At 48.2% G+C, this 27,838-nt stretch overlaps 1 protein-coding gene across 1 annotated transcript in view; it reads left to right on the forward strand.

Moving 5' to 3' along the window:
• Positions 1 to 249: 249 nt before the first annotated feature.
• The window catches only part of FKBP6 (FKBP prolyl isomerase family member 6 (inactive)), a 70,886-nt gene continuing 43,297 nt past the window's right edge, over positions 250 to 27,838 (forward strand). Inside the window, exons 1-3 of the mRNA XM_040423592.1 lie at positions 250 to 332; positions 9,891 to 10,008; positions 22,195 to 22,284. Of these exons, the coding sequence (XP_040279526.1) occupies positions 285 to 332; positions 9,891 to 10,008; positions 22,195 to 22,284 (256 nt within the window). The 5' untranslated portion in view covers positions 250 to 284. The remainder of the gene's footprint in view (positions 333 to 9,890; positions 10,009 to 22,194; positions 22,285 to 27,838) is intronic.

A 27,838-nucleotide genomic window follows, 5' to 3' on the forward strand; every position in this document is an offset into this window, starting at 1 on the left:
GGCCGCTAAACTGCGCCCTGTGGAGCTCCCGCCATTAGAACCCCTACACATAAGAAGAACTCCTCGGGAGTCCTCGGCCTGACTGACACATCACCTTCCTCAGATCCACAAGGCACGAAGACCCTCCTCCTGATTGGCTAAGCAGTTGCCAGCGCTGATTGGCTGATACTATACACTGACGCACTAGAGAACGCTGGCTCGCCTACCCGGGGGCCTTAGTGAAGTCACGTGGTGGCGGGAAAGCTGTGATGGACGCTGAAGCCGAAGGAAGCTCTCCCAAAGTAATGCAGAGTCATGCTGGCGCTCCGCGGGGCCGATGCGGCCGTGGGCTGGTGAGAGCAGTGCGCATGGGCGTCAGCTCATTAGTCTTCCTCTGCTAAGCGTCACAAGATGGCAGCCATTGCTCTCCACTGCTGGACTCGCAGCACCCGACATGCTCCTGGAGTCATTGCTATTTTAAGGGAGAGCCACAGCTGAGGGGGATAGTTGCTATAGCAACCAGTAAAAGTTTGCAATATTACTATATTCTGGTAGCTATGGCGAATGACCCTGCTCGGCTTGCACTAGTTTTCCTAGACTGGCTCTCAGCATGGCAGCCAGATACCGTGGCGGCTTTTATTTTTTAAATATTATTGGACCTCTGTGCCCCAGATTTAAAAACACAGGGGGGAATTATAACAGCCGTGTAAGGGCTCTTTCACACTTGCGTTATTGTCTTCCGGCATAGAGTTCCGTCGTCGGGACTCTATGCCGGAAGAATCCTGATCAGGATTATCCTAATGCATTCTGAATGGAGAGTAATCCGTTCAGGATGCATCAGGATGTCTTCAGTTCCGGTACGGAACGTTTTTTGGCCGGAGAAAATACCGCAGCATGCTGCGCTTTTTGCTCCGGCCAAAAATCCTGAAGACTTGCCGCAAGGCCGGATCCGGGATCAATGCCCATTGAAAGGCATTGATCCGGATCCGGCCTTAAGCTAAACGTCGTTTCGGCGCATTGCCGCATCCGACGTTTAGCTTTTTCTGAATAGTTACCATGGCTGCCGGGACGCTAAAGTCCTGACAGCCATGGTAAGTGTAGCGGGGAGCAGGGGAGCAGCATACTTACCGTCCGTGCGGCTCCCCGGGCGCTCCAGAGTGACGTCAGGGCGCCCCAAGCGCATGGATCACGTGATCACATGGATCACGTCATCCATGCGCATGGGGCGCTCTGACGTCATTCTGGAGCGCCCGGGGAGCCGCACGGACTGTAAGTATACTGCTCCCCCGCTCCCCGCTCCTACTATGGCAACCAGGACTTTAATAGCGTCCTGGGTGCCATAGTAACACTGAAAGCATTTGGAAGACGGTTCCGTCTTCAAATGCTTTCAGTACACTTGCGTTGTTACGGATCCGGCAGGCACCTCCGGCAACGGAAGTGCATGCCGGATCCCAACAACGCAAGTGTGAAAGAGGCCTTAGGGTACTTTCACACTAGCGTTTTTCTTTTCCGGCGTTGAGTTCCGTCCTAGGGGCTCAAATCCGGAAAAGAACTGATCAGTTTTATCCCCATGCATTCTGAATGGAGAGTCAGTCCTTCAGGATGCATCAGGATGTCTTCAGTTCAGTCTTTTTGACTGATCAGGCTTTTCAGAAAAACGTAGCATGCAGTATTTTTACCTCCGGCCAAAAAGCCTGAACACTTTGACTGAACGCCGGATCAGGCCTTTTTCCCATTGACTTGCATTAACGCCGGATCTGGCACTGTGTGTTCAGTCAAAACGGATCAGGCTTTTGCATGTTAAACCCGAAAAATGTGAAAAAAAAGTTAAAGTCCATAAATGGCGGATCCGTTTTTTCCAATGCATTTTTTCATTGTGATCAAAATCCTGATCAGGATTCAAATGTAATCCGTTTTCACACGTTTTTCCGGATCCGGCGGGCAGTTCCGGTGTCGGAATTGAACGCCGGATTAAAACAACGCTAGTGTGAAAGTAGCCTAAGGCTACTTTTACACATGCGGCAGTGTGATCCGGCGGGAAGTTCCGTCGTCGGAACTGCCCGCCGATCTGCCGCTGACTGAAAGCATTTGTGAGACGGATCCGGGTGCGGATCAGTCTCACAAATGCATTGCAAGGACGGATCCGTCTCTCCGCTTGTCATGCGGACAGACGGATCCGTCTTGTACATTTTTTCACATTTTTACAGGTCTGCGCAGGCCGAAAGGACGAATCCGGCATTCCGGTATTTTGAATGCCGGATCCGGTGCTAATACATTCCTATGGGAAAAAATGCCGGATCCGGCATTCAGGCAAGTCTTCAGTTTTTTTCGCCGAAGAGAACCGTAGCATGCTGCGGTTTTCTCTTTTGCCTGATCAGTCAAAACGACTGAACTGAAGACATCCTGATGCATCCTGAACGGTCTCCATTCAGAATGCATGGGGATAAAACTGATCAGTTCTTTTCCGGTATAGAGCCCCTGTGACGGAACTCTATGCTGGAAAAGAAAAAACGCAAGTGTGAAAGTACCAAGGGTACTTTCACATTTTGGTTGACTGATCAGGCATTTTTCAGACTGATCAGGATCCTGATCAGTCTGAAAAATGTCTGATCAGTCAGAAAAATGCATTGCAATACCGGATCCGTTTTTCCGGTGTCATCGGGCAAAACGGATCCGGTATAACTTTTTTTCTCATTTTTAACCACCTCAGCTCCCCTAGCTTAAAGAGGACCTTTCACTAGTTTAAAAACTAACTATATCAGTGGGCAGAGCGGCGCCCAGGGGTCCCCCTGCACTTACTAGTATGTCTGGGCACCGCTCCGTTCGCCCGGTATAGGCTCCGGTGTCTGCAGCTCCCTCTTTTGTACTGGGTGGAGTTTTTGTATTAGGGTTGACCCTTGCTGCAGCGCTGGCCAATCGTAGCGCACAGCTCATAGCCTGGGAGTCCCAGACAGAGCGGCGCCCAGACATACTAGTAAGTGCAGGGGGACCCCTGGGCGCCGCTCTGCCCACTTATATAGTTAGTTTTTAAACTAGTGAAAGGTCCTCTTTAAACCCTCTTAATGACCAGACCACTTTTTACACTTCTGACCTACACTACTGTCACCATTTATTGCGCGGTCATACAACTTACCACCCAAATGAATTTTACCTCCTTTTCTTCTCACTAATAGAGCTTTCATTTGGTGGTATTTCATTGCTGCTGACATTTTTAATTTTTTTGTTATTAATTTTTCAAAAAAAATGACATTTTTCACTTTCAGTTGTAAAATTTTTCTAAAAAAACTACATTTCTATATAAAAAAATTTCAAAATTTATTGTTCTACATGTCTTTAATATAAAAAAAATGCAATAAGTGTATATTTATTGGTTTGGGTAAAAGTTATAGCGTTTACAAACTATGGTACAAAAATGTGAATTTCCGCATTTTGAAGCAGCTCTGACTTTCTGAGCACCTGTCATGTTTCTTGAGGTTCTACAATGCCCAGACAGTAGAAAAACCCCACAAATGACCCCATTTCGGAAAGTAGACACCCTAAGGTATTCGCTGATGGGCATAGTGAGTTCATAGAACTTTTTATTTTTTGTCACAAGTTAGTGGAAAATGATGATTTATTTATTTTTTCTTACAAAGTCTCATATTCCACTAACTTGTGACAAAAAATAAAAACTTCCATGAACTCACTATGCCCATCACGAAATACCTTGGGGTGTCTTCTTTCCAAAATGGGGTCACTTGTGGGGTAGTTATACTGCCCTGGCATTTTAGGGGCCCTAATGCGTGAGAAGTAGTTTGAAATTCAAATGTGTTAAAAATGCCCTGTGAAATCGTAAAGATGCTCTTTAGAATTTGGGCCCCTTTACGTACCTAGGCTGCAAAAAAGTGTCACACGTGGTATCGCCGTACTCAGGAGAAGTTGGGCAATGTGTTTTGGGGTGTCTTTTTACATATACCCATGCTGGGTGAGAGAAATATCTCTCTAAAAGACAACTTTTCCCATTTTTTTTATACAAAGTTGTCATTTTAGAGAGATATTTCTCTCACCCAGCATGGGTATATGAAAAAAAGACACCCCAAAACGCATTGCCCTACTTCTCCTGAGTACGACGATACCACATGTGTGACACTTTTTTGCAACCTAGGTGCGCAAAGGGGCCCAAATTCCTTTTAGGAGGGCATTTTTAGACATTTGGATTCCAGACTTCTTCTCACGCTTTAGGGCCCCTAAAATGCCAGGGCAGTATAAATACCCCACATGTGACCCCATTTTGGAAAGAAGACACCCCAAGGTATTCCGTGAGGGGCATGGCGAGTTCATAGAATTTTTTTATTTTTTTTTGGCACAAGTTAGCGGAAATTGATTATTTTTTTGTTTTTTCTCACAGTCTCCCTTTCCGCTAACTTGTGACAAAAAGTTCAATCTTTCATGGACTCAATATGCCCCTCAGCGAATACCTTGGGGTGTCTTCTTTCCGAAATGGGGTCACTTGTGGGGTATTTATATTGCCCTGGCATTTTAGGGGCCCTAAAGCGTGAGAAGAAGTCTGGAATATAAATGTCTAAACAATTTTCCGCATTTGGATTCCGTGAGGGGTGTTGTGAGTTCATGTGAGATTTTATTTTTTGTCACAAGTTAGTGGAATATGAGACTTTGTAAGAAAAAAAAAAAAAAAATTTCCGCTAACTTGTGACAAAAAAAAAACTTCTATGGACTCGCCATGCCCCTCAAAAGTGATCTTTTTATAGCGCCGCAGCGATTTTACGGTGTTTTTGCAGTGATCAGAATTTTTTTTTATGTCACTGCGGTGGGGCGGACTGAACGCAAGTGTGCGCACAAGATCAGGCCTGATCGGGCGAACACTGCGTTTTTTGTAGAGCCTATAGAACATGTCCTATTCTTGTCCGCAATTGCGGACAAGATAAGGCTTTTTCTATATAGTTCTGGCAATGTGCGGATCCGCAAAATGCGGAAAGCACATTGCCGGTGTCCGTGTTTTGCGGATCCGCAAAACACATACTGACGTCTGAATGGAGCCTTACAGGGGGGTGATCAGGGAGTCTATATGGAGTGATCAGGGGTTTATAAGGGGTTAATAAGTGACAGGGGGGGTGTAGTGTAGTGGTGTTTGGTGCTACTTTACAGAGCTGCCTGTGTCCTCTGGTGGTCAATCCAAGCAAAAGGGACCACCAGAGGACCAGGTAGCAGGTATATTAGATCAAAACAGCGTCTAATATACCTTTAAGGGGTTAAAAAAAAAATCGGATCTACAGCCTGCCAGCGAATGATCGCCGCTGGCAGGCTGCAGATCCACTCGATTACCTGCAGTTCCTGTGAACGCGCGCGCCTGTGTGGACGCGTTCACAGGAAATCTCGCCTCTCGCGAGATGACGCGTATATGTGTGACTGTGCCTAAGTGAGCCGCCTCCGGAACGCGATCCTGCGTTAGGCGGTCCGGAGGCGGTTAAAGGTCTGCACATGCGCAGACCAGAAGGACGGATCCGGCATTCCGGCATTCAGGCTAGTCTTCAATCTTTTTGGCCAGAGATAAAACTGTAGCATTCTGCGGTTTTCGCTTTTGCCTGATCAGTTAAAATGACTGAACTGAAGACATCCTGATGCATCCTGAACGGATTACTCTCCATTCAGAATGCATGGGGATATGCCTGATCAGTTCTTTTCCGGTATAGAGCCCTTGTGACGGAACTCAGTGCCGGAAAAGAAAAACGCTAATGTGAAAGTAGCCTAAACCAATCAGATTCCACTTTTTATTTTTCAGTGTTCCTTTTGAAAATGAAAGGATCAATCTGATTGGTTGCTCTGGCTAGTTCCCTTTACACGAGTTTTGATAAATCTCCTCCACAGTTTGAACCCTGTTTATTCCCCTGGATGATTAGCAGTACGTCGCCATCGCTGAATTACGGCAGGATGTAAACGCAAAAAACGGACGCTGTTTTGGAGATGGTGGGTGCATGGAAGTGCTTGTAACTGGGGATGAACTTGTGGTTTGCAATTTCGAGGTTCGGCTTTTATTACAATTCCATGATGGATTCCGTTACCACGGGCCATAACGGAATTCTATGACGGAAGACATAATGGAAAGCCTCTTTAAGGCATTCCGTTACTCATTCGGAATCCATCATGGAATTGTAATAAAACCCGAATCTCGAACTTGTAAAACACAAGTTCACTCATCCCTACTTGTAACCAGTCACCCTCCATAGCCAAGGACTAGCTGTAATACCGCCCAGTGTTCCATACCATTGTGTACTAAGGGTTCATACACACCACCATTGCCCATTTTGTGGATCTGCAAAACACAGATACTGGCCATGTGCGTTCTGCATTTCGCAGAACGAAACATCGGGGCCATAATAGAACAGTTTTATCCTTGTCCGTAATGAAGAGAATAATAGGACATGTATATTTTTGTGGATGGAACAGACGTATGGATGTGGACGGCACACAGTGTGTTGTTCGCATCCTTTGTGGCCCCATTGAATTGAATGGGTCCGCATCCCACCTGCAAAAAATGTGGATCAGGGCTTATGCACACAAAGTATTTTCTTTCCGCGCCCGTTCCGTTGTTTTGCGGACCGTATGTGGAACCATTCCTTTCGATGGGTCTGCAAAAAAACAAACAAACGGAAGTTACTATGTGTGCATTCAGTTTCCGTATGTCAGTTCCGCAAAGAGATAGAACATGTTATTGTCCGCATTACGGACAAGGATAGCACTGTTCTATTAGCGGCCAGCTGTTCCGTTCCTCAAAATGCAGAATGCACACAGACGTCATCCGTATTTTTTGCGGATCCGTTTTTTGCAGAGCGCAAACTACATACCGTTGTGTGCATGAGGTCTAACAGTGTGATGATCACCAGGATCCCAGACTGTGCGCTAGAGATGTTAGACCACTTTCAACCATTTTCTGCCATATGTTGGCACCTATTTCTAATGTGAAGGGAAGTGACAGACACCAATATTCACCCGAGGGTGTCCTTGATTAAAGGGGTTCTGCAGTTTGTTTAAACTGATGATTAGTGTTGAGCGAACTTGTGTTTTAAGTTCGGCGTCTAAAGTTCGGGTTATCGAAGAATCGCGTTATGGATTCTAAATTCCGTTATGGTCCGTGGTAGTGGGATCCATAACGCGATTCTTCGATAACCCGAACTTTAGACGCCAAACTTAAAACACAAGTTCGCTCAACACTACTGATGATCTATCCTCTGCATAGATCATTAGCATCTGACCGGCACCCGGGACCCCCGCCGATCAGCTGTTTAAGAAGGCAGCGGCGCTCCAGGAGTGCCGCGACCTTCTCACTGTTTACTGCTGGCCCAGTGACATCACAACTAATATCAAAGGCCTGGGCGCGGCTAAGCTCCATTCAAGTGAACAGAGCTTATTCGCGCCCAGGGAAGTTGATACTAGTCATGACGTCACTGGGCCTGCGGTAAATAGTGAGAAGGCCGCTGCGCTACTGCCAGCGCCGCTGCCTTCTCAAACAACTGTTCGGCAGGGGTCCCGGGTGTCAGATTCCCGCCGATCAGATGCTGATGATCTATCCAGAGGATAGATCATCAGTTTAAACTGCAGAACTTCTTTAAGTCTTTACGCATTTCAAGTCAGGGGTGGATTGGAAAGTAAAAGTGGCCCCATGCTGTGGGTAGGTCCAAACTGACAGAAGGTAGGGCCAACATAATTAGGCAAGGCCAGCAATAACCTAGTTCAGAGCAATATACTGCCCCATCTGAACCAAATACCACAGTGCAGCGCAGAATACTGCCACCTGTTGTACAGTATTCAACTGAATCACTTACCTGTAAGCTGTATGGCCAATCCGCCCCTGTTTGAAGTAGATTTAAAGGGGTTGTCCCATTAAACGTATTTCCTATGCGTGGGAGAGGGGATAAGTGTCTGATTGATGGGGGTCTGACTACTGGGGTCCCTGCTGATCACTGGGTCAGGAGCCCATGCTCCCGTTTGAAAAGAGCTGCATACACGTATTTGTGACTGCTGCTCCATCCAAAAAGTTGGACCCCTGTTGGTCAGACACTTATCAGGATAAGGGAATAAATGGTCTTAGGCCGCCTGCACACGTTGCGGAATCCACACGTTTTCATTGTACGAAAAACTTTAGTTTAGTACAGAACCAGCAAAGTGTATGAGATGACGCTGATCCCATGTACACTTTGTGGATTGTGCGGATTTCCAAATCTGCAGCATGTCAGCTATGTTTGTGGATTTCACCTTTCTTCGGTGAAGGGTGAGGTGAGATCAGCGGCAAAACCGCATCAAATCCGTACTGAAAACCGCAATTGCAAATTGCGGATTTTGGTGCAGATATGTTGCAGAAACGCACATAAATTCGCCCAAAATTTGGATCTTTGTGCGATCACCTGCATCGTGTGCAGGAAGCCTTAAAGGGGTTATCCCATGACTAAAGTAAAAAATGAAAATCAGACATGATATAGTACATGGCAATCTATTTCTAACAAAGCCAGAACCAGCCCTGTACCTCACATGGATCCAGAGATCTCCCATTCATTGCTCTGCTAGATTTATATCAAGCTGACAGCTCAAGGGGAGTGTCCTTTCTGCTGCAGCTCAGGGGGCGTGTCCATGCTCTCCCTATCACAGCTCAGGAGGGAGATGAAGGATGAAACTGAGCATGTGCGGCCTTCTCAGTGAGCAGGACAAAGAAATAAGAAAAAGCAAACAGCAGGTGGCGCTATACAGATACACTTTATTGAATAGCTCAGTGGCTATGGTACATATTTAATTACTCGCAATTACAAAATTATTCGGATGCAAGTGCTGGTTTGAAAACTGTAGAATATTTTTTTGTGGGACAACCCCTTTAAATCCATATCAGATGTGTCAAGATTTCATCAGTAGCAAAATCACCATATGTGCTGGCCTAATATTTGATTAAAGGGGTTTACGCATCGCGACATTGATGGCATATTGCTAGGATGTGCCATCAATGTCAGATGGGTGCAGCACCCACCTTTTGTGACCTGACTGCCTCCAGAATGGGCCCCCGAAAGTAAAGGAGAGCACATGCACAATGTGCTCTCCATTCTTTTATATGGGAGTGAGTGCGCAAAAGTCCCATAAAAATGAATGTACAGTGGCTGTGCATGTGCAGCCACTCGCTTTTAGGGATCTTGTTCTGCAGATAGGTGTGGGTCTCAGAGGCCGGACCTCCACCTGTCTGACACTGGTGGTATATCCTAGCGATATTCCACTAATGTCTCAGATGAGACAGCCCCATCAATCAGAAGTAAGGCAGAGCTGTACTGAAGGAAAGGCGACTCTGTTGTTTGAAAAGAACGCTCCTGACATATTTGTTCCAGGAAATTACGTTATGAAATTATGTTTTCTTACAAATCTGCTATGTGCTGTTACTCTGTTATTCCTCCTGGAAATGTATCAATAAATTGACAGCTGGGTATTCTGATTCCTTTTGCGTCCCCACACAAAATGAAAGTGTCAGCAGCACTGATGGCACAGCGTCAGAATATGTAGGGATCTGCTCAACTGAAAAAGGGAATGGCACCCAGTTGTTAAAGGGGTTGTCTGAGTTATTAAAAATAGTAAATGCAGCATTTGTGATACAAGAACATATACTGACCTATTTTATCCCCTGCCTCTTCCAGCACTGCCACTACGCCCTACCCACCGGGCTGACTTTTTTTTTTTTTTTTACTTTGACAACGCCTTTACTTTATTTATACCTTTCCAGGAGGAACAACAGAGACACAACGGAAAGCTCTTGCTGTGATATTTCAGTTTACTAAAGCAGACATGTCAGGAGAGCCGGGCTTCACATCTTCTGTTGTTAGTTTGGTGGTGTAAAGTGATTGCACCCTGACGTTCACCTTGGCATTGCTTTGCATGTCTTCCAGTCTGTATATGAGAAGCTGGCACAGACTATGCAGGATGTAACGGGAGACAGAGGCGTTTTAAAGGAGGTTATACGAGCCGGAGGCGGTGACAAGGTTGTTGCTGATGCTACAGTCATTTGTAAGTGCTTAAAACCTATTGAGGTGTCTGAAAGAATAAACATTCTGGCCCTGATTTATCATGCCTTCACTCCAGAATTCTGGCTTCAAAAAGCTGCAAAATAGGGTTTTTACGACTTTAAACATAGAATGTGTCGGCAGATAAGAACCATTCGGCCCATCTAGTCTGCCCAATATCTTTTGCACTCACTTGCTCAAAATTTAGCAACATTTTTACACCTGGCAGATTAGCAAGCACAGTTCCGTACATGGTATCGCCGCTCAGGCCCATTCACTTCTATGGGGCTGAGTGCGATACCAAGCACAGCCACTATATATTGTATAATAGTTCTGTACTTGGTAACCACAGAGAAGGCAGAGGCGCTCACAGGAACGCCAGTGCCTTCTTAAACAACTGATCGGCAGAGCCCCACCGATCAGATACTGATGATCTATCCTATTTTTATTTTTCTAATATAAATAGTGACATGGAAATTAAAAAAATGAATTACAAAATCTAAAAAATGGGGGAGATTTATTAACCACCTCCCGACCGCCTAACGCACGGATGCGTCCTGGAGGCGGTCGATTCATTCCTCCTGAACGCATCCGTGCGTCATCTCGCGAGACGCGAGATTTCCTGTGAACGCGCGCACGCAGGTGCACGCGTTCACAGGATCGGAATGTAAGCGGCGATCGTTCGCTGGCAGGCTGGAGATGCGATTTTTTTTTTTTTAACCCCTAACAGGTTTATTAGACGCTGTTTTGATAACAGCGTCTAATATACCTGGTCCTCTGGTGGTCCCTTTTGCTTGGATCGACCACCAGAGGACACAGGCAGCTCAGTAATAAGTAGCACCAAACACCACTACACTACACCCCCCCCCCCCCCCATGTCACTTATTAACCCCTGATCACTCCATATAGACTCCCTGATCACCCCCCTGTCATTGATCACCCCCTTGTAAGGCTCCATTCAGACGTCCGTATGTTTTTAACGGATCCACTGATACATGGATCGGATCCGCAAAACACATACGGACGTCTGAATAGAGCCTTACAGGGGGGTGATCAATGACGGGGGTGATCACCCCATATACACTCCCTGATCACCCCCGTCATTGATCACCCCCCTGTCATTGATCACCCCCCTGTAAGGCTCCATTCAGACGTCCGTATGTTTTTTATGGATCCACGGATACATGGATCGGATCCGCAAAACACATACAGACGTCTGACTGGAGCCTTACAGGGGGGTGATCACCCCATATAGACTCCCTGATCACCCCCCTGTCATTGATCACCCCCCTGTAAGGCTCCATTCAGACGTCCGTATGTTTTTTACGGATACATGGATCGGATCCGCAAAACACATACGGACGGGGGGGTGATCAATGACAGGGGGGTGATAACCCCATATACACTCCCTGATCACCCCCCTGTAAGGCTCCATTCAGACGTCCGTATGTTTTTAACGGATACATGGATCGGATCCGCAAAACACATACGGACGGGGGGGTGATCAATGACAGGGGGGTGATAACCCCATATACACTCCCTGATCACCCCCCTGTCATTGATCACCCCCCTGTAAGGCTCCATTCAGACATTTTTTTTGGCCCAAGTTAGCGGAAATTTGTTATTTTTATTTTTTCTTACAAAGTCTCATATTCCACTAACTTGTGTCAAAAAATAAAATCTCACATGAACTCACCATACCCCTCACGGAATCCAAATGCGTAAATTTTTTTAGACATTTATATTCCAGACTTCTTCTCACGCTTTAGGGCCCCTAAAATGCCAGGGCAGTATAAATACCCCACATGTGACCCCATTTCGGAAAGAAGACACCCCAAGGTATTCGTTGAGGGGCATATTGAGTCCATGAAAGATTGAAATTTTTGTCCCAAGTTAGCGGAAAGGGAGACTTTGTGAGAAAAAACAAAAAAAAATCAATTTCCGCTAACTTGTGGCAAAAAAAATAAAATCTATGAACTCGCCATGCCCCTCATTGAATACCTTGGGGTGTCTTCTTTCCAAAATGGGGTCACATGTGGGGTATTTATACTGCCCTGGCATTTTAGGGGCCATAAAGCGTGAGAAGAAGTCTGGGATCCAAATGTCAAAAAATGCCCTCCTAAAAGGAATGTGGGCCCCTTTGCGCATCTAGGCTGCAAAACAGTGTCATACATGTGGTATTGCCGTACTCAGGAGAAGTTGGGGAATGTGTTTTGGGGTGTCATTTTACATATACCCATGCTGGGTGAGAGAAATATCTTGGCAAAAGACAACTTTTCCCATTTTTTTTATACAAAGTTGGCAATTGACCAAGATATTTATCTCACCCAGCATGGGTATATGTAAAATGACACCCCAAAACACATTGCCCAACTTCTGCTGAGTACGGCAATACCACATGTGTGACACTTTTGCAGCCTAGGTGGGCAAAGGGGCCCACATTCCAAAGAGTACCTTTAGGATTTCACAGGTCATTTTTTACACATTTTGATTTCAAACTACTTACCACACATTAGGGCCCCTAGAATGCCAGGGCAGTATAACTACCCCACAAGTGACCCCATTTTGGAAAGAAGACTCCCCAAGGCATAGTGAGTTCATGGAAGTTTTTATTTTTTGTCACAAGTTAGTGGAATAGGAGACTTTGTAAGAAAAAGAAATCATCATTTTCCGCTAAGGGCTATTTCACACCTGCGTTCTTGTCTTCCGGCATAGAGTTCCGTCGTCGGGGCTCTATGCCGGAAGAATCCTGATCAGGATTATCCCAATGCATTCTGAATGGAGTGAAATCCGTTCAGGATGCATCAGGATGTCTTCAGTTCCGGAACGGAACGTTTTTTGGCCGGAGAAAATACTGCAGCATGCTGCGCTTTTTGCTCCGGCCAAAAATCCGGAACACTTGCCGCAAGGCCGGATCTGGAATTAATGCCCATTGAAAGGCATTGATCCGGATCCGGCCTTAAGCTAAACGTCGTTTCGGCGCATTGCCGGAGCCGACATTTAGCTTTTTCTGAATAGCGTCCCGGAAGCCATGGTAAAGGGGAGCGGGGGAGCAGCATACTTACCGTCCGTGCGGCTCCCGGGGCGCTCCAGAGTGACGTCAGGGCGCCCCAAGCGCATGGATCATGTGATCGCATTGGACACGTCATCCATGCGCATGGGGCGCTCTGACGTCACTCTGGAGCGCCCCGGGAGCCGCACGGACTGTAAGTATACCGCTCCCCGCTCCTACTATGGCAACCAGGACTTTAATAGCGTCCTGGGTGCCATAGTAACACTGAAAGCATTTTGAAGACGGTTCCGTCTTCAAATGCTTTCAGTACACTTGCGTTTTTCCGGATCCGGAGTGTAATTCCGGCAAGGGGAGTGCACGCCGGTTTCGGACAATGCAAGTGTGAAAGAGGCCTCACTTGTGACAAAAAATAAAAAATTCTAGGAACTCGCCATGCCCCTCACGGAATACCTTGGGGTGTCTTCTTTCCAAAATGGGGTCACTTGTGGGGTAGTTATACTGCCCTGGCATTCCATATCTCTAGCTGGTACCAAACTAGAGATATGAGCAGCTAAAGCAGCCCCCCCCCCCCTCCTCTTCCCTGTCAGTCTGGAGGAGAATGAGGGAGCAGCTGCAGAGCTGACAGCCTGCAGGAGGAAAGGAAAAATGGTAAAAATATATAGAAATATGTGGCATTATCATCAGCGTACTGATCCACATAATAAAATGATGTTATTTATACCACACAGTGAAAATTCCACAAAATAATGTAAAATTTGCTAAAAATAAAATAATAAAAGTCATTAAATACACAATACAACTAATCCTGCAAAATGAAAAAAAAAATAAAGAAGAAATAATTAAAAAGTTATAACTGCTAAAACACAGAGGGGGGAAAATATTGTTTGGTCCTTAAAGGGTTTCTGTCACCCCACAAAACTCATTTTTTTTTTTTTGGGATAGTTAGATTCCTTATAGGGCAATATAGGAGAATATAATAGTCTTACTTACTTTCATGCGGCCGATTCTTTATAAAACGAAGTTTTATAATATGTAAATGAGGGCTCTACCAGCAAGTAGGGCGTCTACTTGCTGGTAGCCGCAGCAGCAATCCGCCCCCTCGCCGTGTTGATTGACAGGGCCAGCCGTGATCTCCTCCTCCGGCCGGCCCTGTCAGTAATTCAAAAATCGCGCGCCTCTGGTCATTCGGCGCAGGCGCTCTGAGATGAGGAGGCTCGTCTCCTCAGTGCGCCTGCGCCGATGACATCACCGAAAGAGAAGACGTCATCGGCGCAGGCACACTGAGGGAGTGCTGAGGAGACGAGCCTCCTCATCTCAGAGCGCCTGCGCCGAATGACCAGAGGCGCGCTATTTTTGAATTACTGACAGGGCCGGCCGGAGGAGGAGATCCCGGCTGGCCCTGTCAATCAACACGGCGAGGGGGCGGATTGCTGCTGCGGCTACCAGCAAGTAGACGCCCTACTTGCTGGTAGAGCCCTCATTTACATATTATAAAACTTCGTTTCATAAAGAATCGGCCGCATGAAAGTAAGTAAGACTATTATATTCTCCTATATCGCCCTATAAGGAATCTAACTATCCCAAAAAAAAAATATGAGTTTTGTGGGGTGACAGAAACCCTTTAAGGCTAAAATGTATTATGTCACTAAGGGGTTAAAAATGCAATTGTGTCACCCTGAGTTGTACGCCAACAAGATTTACTGCAGACACACATTAAAAATCTACAATAAAAAAATTAATTGGCATTTCTCGCCCTTATTCATTGGGGGATACAGAGACCGTGGGTATAGCTATGTCCTCTAGGAGGCGTGGACACTAGTAAAAGCTGTTAGCTCCTCCCCTGGCAGCTATACCCCCTCTAGCCTGGAGAGAGCTTCAGGTTTTTTTTTTGCTCTGCAGGGATCTCCTGAAGATTTTTTTATTTTAGTTTATTTTTTTCCTTCTTTTTCAGTTGGGAAAACAGTGGATGCCTCACCTGCCTGTTCTCCCGGGGTCGAGTTGCGTTAGTGCCGGTTATCCGCACTGCTGCCTCCCCCACAGAAGACAAGGTGGACCAGGGCAGCCTCGCTCCCTTGCATCCCGCCAGCCAAGGGGTCACCTAGGTCCGCCAAAGAGAAGACCCTCCCGCCATACCAGACTCCTGCCACTCCGGTGCCAGCTGCTGAGGAGGTGACCCTGCTGGAGAAGGTACCATTATGGGCCCACGTAGGGAGGGTGAAAAGAAGAGGATGAGAGAGGTGAGTACACTGGACTAGGTAAGTATCCCTCCCTCCCCCTTGGTGACAATTGTCCTAGGATTTGGGCACCAGGAAACAGGCACCAGCCTTATTATGGTTCACCAGGATTTCCTCTCACTCCCCCCTAGGCAGAGCAGGCACTGGCTATCGCGGGCACTAGGGGGTTAATAACGCCAAGGCAGGTTCTGCTGCACTGCGGGAGGCCCTGCGCAGGAACCAGTGCTTCCCTTGCTGTCCGGGTGCTGGGGTCAGATGAGAGCGCTGTCCTCTCAGCCCCAGACCGGTCCAATTCCGCAGCCACCAGATTCCACTCTTTCGGGAGCGGGCACCTGTAGAGCCGCTCCGGAAGGGGTTAACCCCAGGATCAATGTCGGCCGCCGCAGCATTCCGGTCAGCGCGCACCCAGTCCGGGGTGAACTCCTCCGGCGGGGGGGGGGAATCGGTGACGGATTATATTTTTAGCGGCAGGAGAGCTCTTGCGCTCTAACTCACGTCCCTCTGCGCCCCGGCCGACCGACAGCTTCGGTCCGCCGTGCGCTACTGCATAGACCCGATCGCCCCCGCTGCAGACCGGGAACATGCACCGGCGGACACATAGGGAAGGGAGCGAAGGCGGCTCTCCCCTATCTGTGATCCGCTGGTGTCAGGGCTCTTAGTGGGTTAATGACTTCCCTGACAGGAGTGGGGGGTGCGCCCTCCCCCAGAAGCCGCTGGGCCCCGCCCTCTCCAGGACACCTTAACCCTTTCTGGCCAGCCACTGACGGCCAGCACCAGATATTCTGAGGATTCTATCTCAGTACAGGTGCCTCCAAGTTATACAGTTAACCCCTTCCTGTCTCTCTGCCCACTTGATGTTGGGCATCCAAGTTTTATAAAAAAAAAAAGAAGAAATATGCGCGTTCATACGGGCCCCCCTCAGCCTCATCACCGCAAGACCACCCTGTCTGTGTGGTACCAGGCTGGGCCCGTGTCCTATAGTGGACAAATGAGGACATCTCATAGTTCCAAATCCCCCTCCTGGGTCGTTGGTTTATATTCCTCCACCTGCGCAGATCCAGGGAGGACAGCTGAAGTATTTCCAATCCATCCTCTGGGTCGTGTGGTTGATAGTTCTCCATCACACTCTAGTACAGGACCTCTGGATTCCCAATCCGTCCTCCAGGGCCGTTTGGTTGATAATTCTCCAGGTCACTCCAGTACAGGACCTCTGGATTCCCAATCCATCCTCTGGGGCCGTTTGGTTGATAATTCGCCACCAGCGCGATCCGGTGCAGAACCTCTGAAAATTCCCGTTCCACCATCCGGGGTTGTCTGGTTGATAAATTCCACCTGCGCCATCCAGCGCAGACCCTCTGAAAGTTCCCATTCCATCCTCCGGGGTCGTCTGGTTGATAATCCTCCACCTGCACGATCCAATGATGGACCTCTGGATCTTCCCAATCACCCTCCGGGGTCGTCTGGTTGATAATCCTCCACCTGCACGATCCAATGATGGACCTCTGGATCTTCCCAATCACCCTCCGGGGTCGTTTGGTTGATAAGCACCGCCTGCGCACTCCAATGGTGGATCTCTGGACTTCCCAATCTCCCTCTGGGGTCGTTTGGTTGATAAGCACTGCCTGCGCACTCCAATGGTGGATCTCTGGACTTCCCAATCTCCCTCCGGGGTCGTTTGGTTGATATGCACTGCCTGCGCACTCCAATGGTGGATCTCCGGACTTCCCAATCTCCCTCCGGGGTCGTTTGGTTGATAAAGCACCGCCTGCGCAATCCGGTGAGTGAACCTCTAGAGTTCCCATTTCACCCCCGGGTTGATAACTCCCACCGGCGAGCCTGTGACTGCCATGGACAAGATTCTGAGAGTTAAAGGGCTTCTGTCACCCCCCCAAATTTTATTTTTTATTTTTAGGCTAATCAAAATCCTTATAGTGCGATTATTCAATATATAGTGCTCCTACCTTTTTCTGTGCCTTGGCCCTGTCAATCAACAGGAGGAGGGGGCGTTTTTTTGAAAGGAGGATGCGGTGGCTACCAGCAAGTAACCGCCCTACTTGCTGGTAGCGAGCTAATTAACATATTATAAAAGTGCGGTTTTTAAAGAAACTAAGGCACAGAAAAAGGTAGGAGCACTATATATTGAATAATCGCACTATAAGGATTTTGATTAGCCTAAAAATGAAAAATGACTTTTGGGGGGGTGACAGAAGCCCTTTAAGACTGCACACAACGGGCCAGAGCAGGATATTTTCCTCCTCGGTCACCTCCACACCCCCACCCTTCCTCCCTAGGGTCATGCTCAGTCGCACTCTCCTCTCCCTGGAGAGGTTCGGTCTGAAGGGGGGGGGGGGGGTGAAGGGGGGGGGGGGGAGGATCAGTGGTTCGGTCTCTGCCGTGATTCCGATGCGATCTTCCAAGATGGCGTCCGAGGTGGACAGCAGTACTTGTCGTATGGATTACCCCCTTCCTTAGGCGGAGTATTTGCACTACTACTGGATGCAGTACTCCCTTGGATATTACCTCCCTCCAATGGGGTCTAACCGCACTAGATATGTTTCAGTGCCGGCAGTAGGCGTTCCCCCTTTTGGTAGGTGGTAGGGTCAGTACTTACTGTATGCATTAGCCTCTTCCATAGGTGGCGCTATGGCATTATCCCTGGTTCAGTGTTTACTGTATGTCTTACCCCCTTACGTACGTGGGGTATGGATATGGGACTCTCCATATGCCTTGCCCTTTCCGAAAGAGGCGTACTCTCTCTGCTTGGATTCGGTTCCTGCTAGATGCATTACTGCATTGCCACCCTTCATGGTGGAGTACTTGCATTACCACTGAGTGCAGTGCTTGCCGCAAGCATTACCCCCTTTCATTGGTGGGATAATTGCAACATTGCCCCTTCCACAAGTGATCCACTACCGTGGGGAATGAGTACACATCTTGGATGTTGCACTTCAACTACGCCACGGCTATAGATGCCTTAGCTTCTTCTACAAGTGGAGCGTAGCCAGTATCGTTACACGCTGGTGCCCTGTACTCTTCTTCTAATGGTATTTCGGTGCCGCCAGTGGATAATGTGGCGGTTTCCACGTTGTGTCCTTTTCCTTCGGTGCCGGTTTGGGGCATTAATATGACAACCTCTCTCCTCACGGGGTTGCCCAGCGTCACTCATGTGTCCTAGCGTCCCCTATATCCATGGTCCTCCACTGTTCCAATATGTGTCTTCAACAATATGTAGTGCGTACACCATGGCACGTAATATTGTGATTACGTTCCAGCAAGTCGAGTGTTACACTGACTCTATATTCTCTATCCACCATTCCTGATGTGGGAAGGGGTTGTGCTGGCACTCTGGTTTGACTTTGCAGCGTGTTCTCCTCCGCTGGTGCGGTTTTTTCGCTGGTACTAGCGTTTGCAGTCGCTGCAGTGGGGCATCCCCTCAGGTAGGGGTTCCACCCGGACGCTGGCTTGGCGGTTGTTCCTGTTCAACGCCCTTCCCTGAGGCAGTGTGGTAACATGGCTTCTATCGGATTCCTCTAGTCTGCCCCTCAGTTTGTGCTGGCGGGGCATGCTGCGGCTCCTACGGTATGGGGTTCCTGGAGTAGCCATTACATACTCTGGCTCCTTCGTCAGGTGACGGATTCTTCTAACGCCGAATTCGGTGGCGTACGCTGCATGGCCTCCTCCTTAGGCGGAGTATGGCGCCACCACTATCATCCGGTGGATACTTCTGTGTAGTGCCAGTCTCAGATGGGGAATGGGCTTCGCCCTGCCCCCTTTTCCTTCCGTTTTTTTTTTTCTCTGGCTCAGGGTTCACGGTCACTCCGCAAACCTTGGTAGCTCCTACGTTACTACTTCCCCTCATCTACGTTGATGCAGGGTATTGGTTCTGTGTTTTTTTTCTTCCAGTCTCGTTCCGGACCGACTGTTGGGCTGTGACGTTTTCCATATTCTCCTTCTACAGGTGAATCCTACCGGTTGGTCCTGAGACTTGACTACTGACTGCCACGTCAATCCGATGGTAGTCATGCCTTTTCACTGCACATTCCGTGGCTAGACTACAAGACTCGCCACGCGGAGCGGGGGTGCTGTCACGACTTGCCACCATTGATGGAGTTTCGTTCTTTGAACGGAACACCCCTTCCTTCTATTCTTCCTCCTCGAGGCAGGAGCTTTTCTCTCATCTTGGTCTGGCTGAAATTTCCGTCGAGCAGCGTTGCTACACCGTCAATACACGGTCGCTGACGGAACTCCTCACCGCCGGTGATTCTCATATCGTCTCTACTTCTACCTATCCAATGTATTGATTCCTTGGCTTGCGGTTGGACAGGCCTCATTAAGGCGTTTTTTTTTTTTTTTGGTAGTTTATCAGCCGGCTTCTGAGTCTCCCCCCAAGCCTCTTCGGCTCGAGGAACTTCGGTGGACCAATTACCGTTTCCGTGGAGCGCTTCCCTTTAGCAGGGGTGGATCCTGCAGTCCTGGGTTTTTTGGTTTAGCCCTTGGTTTCTTGATGGGTCAGGTTCGGCGCTTTCTATCCTTTTCCAGCGTCCTCTGACCCACCCCGGGCCCATAATAACCTTCCTTCAGGGAATGGCACCTACGGTTCCTCTGTACCGTCCTCCCTTACTACCTTGGGATCTGAACTTAGTCTTTTCAGTGCTCCGGAATTCCCCCCTTGAACCCTTGCGGGAGATGTCTCTCCGACTCCGGTCCTGGAATGTAGTTTTTTCTTGTGTTCTTGTGGCTATCACATCCATCAGACAGGTGTCCGGGTTGGGGCGCTCTCTTGGAGAGAACCTTCCTGGTTCTTCACAGTGATAAGCAGTTCTCCTGCCCGTTCATTCCTTCTCCCGACGGTGGTCTCCTTTCATCACCGTGTACCTCACCTTCACACCCTAGGGAAAGGGAGTTACACCATTTGGACGTTGTCGGGGCTCTGACTATTTATTGCCAGCCTCGAGTTCATTCCGGCATACGGACTCCTCTTTTTTGTCATCCCGGAGGGTCCTTGCAAGGCATTGGCGGCCTCCAGGGTGGCAATTGCACGTCTGCCATTGCTGAAGCATTCTGCACCCGGGGCAGGGTTCCGCCCTTTGGTGTCACGGCTCAATCCACCAGAGCGGTGGGCGCTCTTGGGCTTGGAGGATTCAAGGTTCGGCCGTGCAGTTGTGCAAGGCGGCTACTGTCCTTACGCACATTCACAAAATGTTGCCAGGTGCATACTTATGCATCGGCGGGCGCTGCCTTGGGCTGCATGGTCTTGCAGGTGGCAGTTCTTAGTTGCCTGCAGGGGCGCTTGCTCCATGGGTCTGTGGTTTTCCCTCACTGTGGACTGCTCTCGGACGTCCCATGGTCTCTGTGTCCCCCAATGAATATGGGCGAGAAAACAAGATTTTTGTAAAACCAGTAAAATCTCTTTCTCGCTCTTCATTGGGGGACATAGCACCCACCCAGTATTGTTGTTCGGCCACAGTTGTGGCTGTTGCTGGTTAGAACCTGGTTCGGTTCTCGGCATTGTTGCTGTTCTGCGTTTTTTCGTTGGTTTACTTGCTTCTCCTACTGCTTCTCACAAACTGAAGCTCTCTCCAGGCTGGAGGGGGTATAGCTGCCAGGGGAGGAGCTAACAGCTTTTACTAGTGTCAACGCCTCCTAGAGGACATAGCTATACCCACGGTTCCTGTGTCCCCCAATGAAGAGCGAGAAAGAGATTTTACTGGTAAGTTTTACAAAAATCTCGTTTTTTGGGAGGGTTTTTCCAATTTTAACAGGATTGTTAGGAGGTTGAGCAGTTTTACTGAACGCTGCTCCCACCTCTGGAGGATGACTGTCCACGCTCAGCGCTAGTGTGCAGTGCTGAGTGCGGTGGCTCAGTTCTATAATACTGCCTTAGGCTACTTTCACACTTGCGGCAGAGGGATTCGGCAAGCAGTTCCGTCGCCGGCAAAACGTATGCCAACTGATGGCATTTGTAAGACTGATTAGGATCCTGATAAGTCTTAAAAATGCCTGATCAGTCAGAAAAATGCATTGAAATGTCGATCCGTCTTTCCGGTGTCATCCGGCAACACAGATCCGGAATTTATTCATTTTTTCACCTTTTTTCCGGTCTGCGCAGACCGGAAGGACGGATCTGGCATTCCGGTATTTTGAATGCCGCATCCGGCACTAATACATTCCTATGGAAAAAAAATGCCGGATCCGGCATTCAGGCAAGTCTTCAATTTTTTGGGCTGGAGATAAAACTGTAGAATGCTGCGGTTTTATCTTTTGCCTGATCAGTCAAAATGACTGAATTGAAGATATCCTGATGCATCCTGAACGGATTACTCTCCATTCAGAATGCATGGGGATATGCCTGATCAGTTCTTTTCCGGTATAGAGCCCTTTTGACGGAACTCTGTGCCGGAAAAGAAAACCGCTAGTGTGAAAGTACCCTTAATGTCACAGCAGACTGCTGATATCATCACAATACACTTATGCCAGGGTCGCTGTCAGCCTGACTTGGCTATGTTCATTTGTGGCAAAACACAGCAAAAATGAATGTACGGTTAAAGGGGTTGTACGGCCATACATATTGATATCTTATCGGCAGGGGTCCAACAGCCTGCACCACTGTCAATCGGCTGTTTGACCAGGAGGTGGCGCCCCATGCAAGTACTGCTTCCTGGTCTTTACACTATGCCTCGTCTCCTGTGGAGCGGTGGTGTAGTGTAATTACATTCACTCAAATCTGAGACGAAGTGCAGTATAATGAGCAGCAAGCCACGCTCGCATGGACAACTGCCCTGCCTCCTCTTCAAACAGCTGATCGGTGGGGATGCTGGGGGGTCCTGAGGATAGGTCATTAATATATATGTCAGGACAACCCCTTCAAGTCTGTTTCTGGCAAGGGAATAAGTACAATAAGTTGCTGTTTTACGTTCACGGTTCCTTGTTCTTACCTCTGCAGTGAAGCTAACTGGATATTTGGAACATTCTGACGTACCATTTGAAAATAATAGCTTTCGACGTAACCCCCCACTAATGAAGCTTGGTCAAGGTGAGCCCAGGATGTACTGTATAAGTCACAAGTATATCTGTGTAAAAACTCTTTTATATTTTATGTAGTAACACCGGATGTTACTTGTGTAGGGCAGCCATACACATACAGAAGCCATCAGCCGCTTATTTGGCCATAAGCTGTTGCTCTCATTAGGTAGATGGGAGGAGGCCGCTGGCAGTCTCCTGTGATAATGGCTTATCTCTCCAAAAACAAAAGGATCAGGCAATTGAAATCCAACTTGCTCAATCCTTACATCCTCTCATAACTATCTTTGTGAGGCCCCCATGCACATTAGATGATAGCCAGGTTTAGCTAAATTGCATGTAATATGTATGGAGGGCTTCTGTCACCCCACTAAACTCATTTATTTTTATTTTTATGTACTTATAATCCCTATCCTGCCATATTGCCATACATTATGTTATTAATAATTTTCGTTCAGTAGATTTAGCAAAAAACATACTTTTATGATATGCTAATTACCTTTCTACCAGCAAGTAGGGCGTCTACTTGCCGGTAGCAGCCGCAGAAAACCGCCCCCTCCTTCTGTTGATTGACAGGGCCAGCCGTGAGCTCCTCCTCCGGTGGCCCTGTCAGCATTTAAAAAATTGCTCTGAGATAAGGAGGCTCGCCTCCTCAGCACTCCCTCAGAGCGCCTGCGCCGATGACGTCTTCTCTTTCGGTGACGTCATCGGCGCAGGCGCACTGAGGGAGTGCTGAGGAGGCGAGCCTCCTTATCTCAGAGCGCCTGCGCCGAATCAACACAGGCACGCGATTTTTTTAAATGCTGACAGGGCCACCGGAGGAGGAGCTCACGGCTGGCCCTGTCAATCAACAGAAGGAGGGGGCGGTTTTCTGCGGCTGCTACCGGCAAGTAGACGCCCTACTTGCTGGTAGAAAGGTAATTAGCATATCATAAAAGTATGTTTTTTGCTAAATCTACTGAACGAAAATTATTAATAACATAATGTATGGCAATATGGCAGGATAGGGATTATAAGTACATAAAAATAAAAATAAATGAGTTTAGTGGGGTGACAGAAGCCCTCCATACATATTACATGCAATTTAGCTAAACCTGGCTATCATCTAATGTGCATGGGGGCCTCACAAAGATAGTTATGAGAGGATGTAAGGATTGAGCAAGTTGGATTTCAATTGCCTGATCCTTTTGTTTTTGGAGAGATAAGCCATTGTCACAGGAGACTGCCAGCGGCCTCCTCCCATCTACCTAATGAGAGCAACAGCTTATGGCCAAATAAGCGGCTGATGGCTTATTAAAAGTTTTTTGCTAAATCTACTGAATGAAAATTATTATTAACATAATGTATGGCAATATGGCAGGATAGGGATTATAAGTACACAAAAAAAAAAATATGAGTTTAGTGGGGTGACAGAAGCCCTTTAAAGGGGTTCTCTGGGTTCTACCTAAATTCTTTCAGCTAACCTGTGGAAGGAAGAGTTTCAGCAGTACTTACCTTTCAGTCATGCTGCCCAACTGGATGTCTGCTCTTCCCCTAAAGTCCCGACAGGATATGTTCCTTTTCTTCCCGTTCAGCTGCACATACAATATGCAGCTGAATAGGAGGACACAGGAGCACATTTATTAGGACTTCAGTGAAAGAGCCTGCAGCTAGCCGAGTGGTCACATGATCACAACCAGAATCACTGAATCGGCTGAGAGACTGAGGGGTAAGGCTACTTTCACACTAGTAGCAGGACGGATCCGACGGGCTGTTCAGCCTGTCGGATCCGTCCTGCCGCTATTTCGCTGTGCCGCTGGACTGCCGCTCCGTCTCCATTGACCATAATGGGGACGGGGGGCGGAGCTGCAGTGCAGCACGGCGTGCACAGCGAGAGGCTGCTGGACTAAAAGTACTGCATGTCCGACTTTTTGTCCTGCGGCCTCTCTCCGCGCACTGCCGTGCTGCGCAGGAGCTCTCCCCCCCCCCATTGTCCCCATTATAGTCAATGGGGACGGAGCGACAGTCCGGCGGCACGGCGAAATAGCGGCAGAACGGATCCGGTAGGGGTGAACAGCCTGTCTGATCCGTCCTGCTGCTAGTGTGAAAGTACCCTTAGTACAACTGAAACTCTCTTCCTTCCACAGGTTAGGCTTGTTTCACATTTGAGGTAAGCTGATCCTGCAGGCTGTTCTGGCCAGGAACAGCCTGCTGGATCCGTGAATACCGGGCGCTACCAAGATACCGTCTGGGGCCATTCACTAAAATGGGGACAGGCGGAGATTTGACCCAGCAAATATGCAGAGAAGCGGCTGGACAAAAACCGCTGCATGCAGTGGTATTTGTACGGCCAATCCTCTGCATATTTGCTGGGCTGCGGCCGGATCTTCGCCGGTCCTCATCATAGTGAATGGGCCAGACAGTATCTTGGTAGCGCCCGGTATTCACGGATCCAGCAGCTGTTCCTGTCCAGAACAGCCTGCAGGATCTGCTTACCTCAAATGTGAAACAAGCTTAACCTGTGGAAGGAAGAGAGTTTCAGCAGTACTAAGGGTACTTTCACACTAGCGGCCGGACGGATCAGACAGGCTGTTCACCCTGCCCGATCCGTCCTGCCGCTATTTCGCCGTGCAGCCGGACTGTCGCTCCATCCCCATTGACTATAATGGGGACAATGGGGGGAGGGGGAGAGCTCCTGCGCAGCACGGCAGTGTGTGGAGAGAGGCCGCAGGACAAAAAAGTCGGACATGCAGTACTTTTAGTCCGGCAGCCTCTTGCTCCGCCCCCGTCCCCATTATAGCCATTACCACAAATGTAAAACAGACCTAAGCTGAAAGAGAGAATTTAGGAAATTTAGGACTAATTTCTAGAGAGAAGTGATGTCACTTATACACTTATATTGCAGGACTCATTCGGAAAATATTCTGCATAGGAAACTATGACTTTCAGTAGTAAAAATGAGCTTGTATCTAACTATGCTTCTGTGGACAGTGTGATTTTTACTAGTATATAGAGACAAGCAAATTGACTCTGAAAAGTCTTAATGCATCTAATTAGGGGTGGGCGATATATAGACGATATGCGATATAAACGATATAAATTTGGCTAAGAATAGAGATTTTGTTTTATATCGCCATATCGCGGTAGAACATGGCATGCACCGCTCTCGGCGCGCACCATGTGATCCTGAGTCGGCACAGTGGAGAAGGAGGGAGTCCCTCCCTCCCCACTGTGTGCGGCTGCCGCTGACCACCAATGAGAACCGAGTAGGAGGAGAGGAGAGACTGTGGCCACTCCACCACCAATGAGAACAGAGAGTAGGAGGAGGGGAGGGACTGTGGCCACTCGGCCACCAATTAATATAGTTAATATGCTTGAATACAAACTTAGGCCTCATGCACACGACCGTTGTGTGCATCCGTGGCCGTTGTTCCGTTTTCCGTGATTTTGTGCGGACCCATTGACGGAAAATGCACCGTTGTTCATCCGCGGCCGTGATCCATGTTTCCTGTCCGTCAAAAAAATAGGACCTGTCCTATTTTTTTTGACGGAAAACCGTTCACGGACCCATTCAAGTCAATGGGTCCGTGAAAAAACACGGATGCACACAAGATTGGCGTCCGTGGCCGTAGGCTACTTTCATACAGACGGGTCCGCAGATCCGTCTGCATAAAAGCTTTTTCAGAGCTGAGTTTTCACTTCGTGAAAACTTATATCCGACAGTATATTCTAACACAGAGGCGTTCCCATAGTGATGGGGACGCTTCAAGTTAGAATATACTACGAACTGTGTACATGACTGCCCCCTGCTGCCTGGCAGCACCCGATCTCTTACAGGGGGCTGTGATCCGCACAATTAACCCCTCAGGTGCCACACCTGAGGGGTTAATTGTGCGTATCATAGCCCCCTGTAAGAGATCAGGCGCTGCCAGGCAGGAGGGGGCAGACCCCCCTCCCCTGTATTTATTTAACTCATTGGTGGCCAGTGCGGCCCCCCTCCCTCCCCAGTATTATATTCATTGGTGGCCAGTGCGGCCTCCCCTCCACCCCCCCCCCCCTCTCTAATTAAAATCACCCCCCCAACATTGGTGGCCAGTGCAGCCTCCCCCCCCCCCCCCCCCCCCTCTAATTAAAATCAGGTGCGGCACCTAAGGGGTTAATTGTGCGGATCACAGCCCCCTGTAAGAGATCGGGTGCTGCCAGGCAGCAGTCATGTACAAAGTTCTTAGTATATTCTGACTTGAAGCGTCCCCATCACTATGGGAACGCCTCTGTGTTAGAATATACTGTCGGATATGAGTTTTCACGATCTAACTCAAATCCGATGGTATATTCTAATATAGAGGCGTTCCCATGGTGATGGGGACGCTTCAAGGTAAAATATACCATCGGATTGGAGAAAACTCTGATCCTATGGTATATTAACTCCTGACTTTACATTGAAAGTCAATGGGGGACGGATCAGTTTGCAATTGCACCATATTGTGTCAACGTCAAACGGATCCGTCCCCATTGACTTGCATTGTAAGTCAGGACGGATCCGTTTGGCTCCGCACGGCCAGGCGGACACCAAAATGACTTTTTTTTCATGTCGGTGGATCCTCCAAAAATCAAGGAAGACCCACGGAAGAAAAAACGGTCACGGATCACTGAACAACGGAAATCCGTTTTGCGGACCGCAAAAAAAACGTCCGTGTGCATGAGGCCTTAGCCTGCATACACCCACTGAAGCCATATCCTGACTAAATGAGACCAACCATAAGTATGGATGAAAATAGCATGGACTCACCAAAAGTAACAGAGACCTGAATGCCTGGGATGGCTTTACCCCGACGCACATTTCGGCGTACCTTCGTCAGGTATGAAACGCACGTCGGGGTAACGCCATCCCAGGCATTCCGGTCTGTTACTTTTGGTCAGTCTGTGCTATTTTCATCCATACTTATGGTTGGTCTCATTTAGTCAGGATATAGCTTCAGTGGGTGTATACAGCAGTCAATTGCTGCGTTACACGGTACAATACCTTCTGGGGATACCACCTGCTGTAGCTCCATGTTCAGTAATTTTGCTGTGACGTTTTTTGTACTAGGACTCTCTTTTTATCAAATCATTGTGTATGTCATTGTGACGTTCATATATTTAGATTCTGTATTGCTGGGATGGTGTTCTTGCTCCTTATCCCCCTTTTTATGGTATTAATTGATTTTGTAACGAATAAAGTATACTATTTTTCATTATTAGACGTTTATGAGCTTTAGTTCTCTTGTATTTTATTTTTTTTATATTCATTGATGCCGCAGTGGCCACAGCCCCTCCCTTCTACTCCCCCTCTTCTAAGTATTATATTAATTGCGGGCCCCTTCCTCCACACGATTAAATCATTGGAGGCAGTGGCCCCAGGTTGGCAGCTTCTGATCGGAGACCCAGCAGTGTAATCGCGGGGCTCCGATCGGTTACCATAGCAGCCTGGACGCTACTCAAGCCCCGCCTGCCATAGTCAGCTCCCTGCTGCTGTGTGCACTATGCACAGGGCAGCAGGGAGAGTGCGAAGTCCTATTCACCATAATAGAGCTCTATTAGGGTGAATA

The sequence above is a fragment of the Bufo bufo genome, chromosome 3 (genome assembly GCF_905171765.1).
Source record: "Bufo bufo chromosome 3, aBufBuf1.1, whole genome shotgun sequence".
NCBI lineage: Eukaryota > Metazoa > Chordata > Amphibia > Anura > Bufonidae > Bufo > Bufo bufo.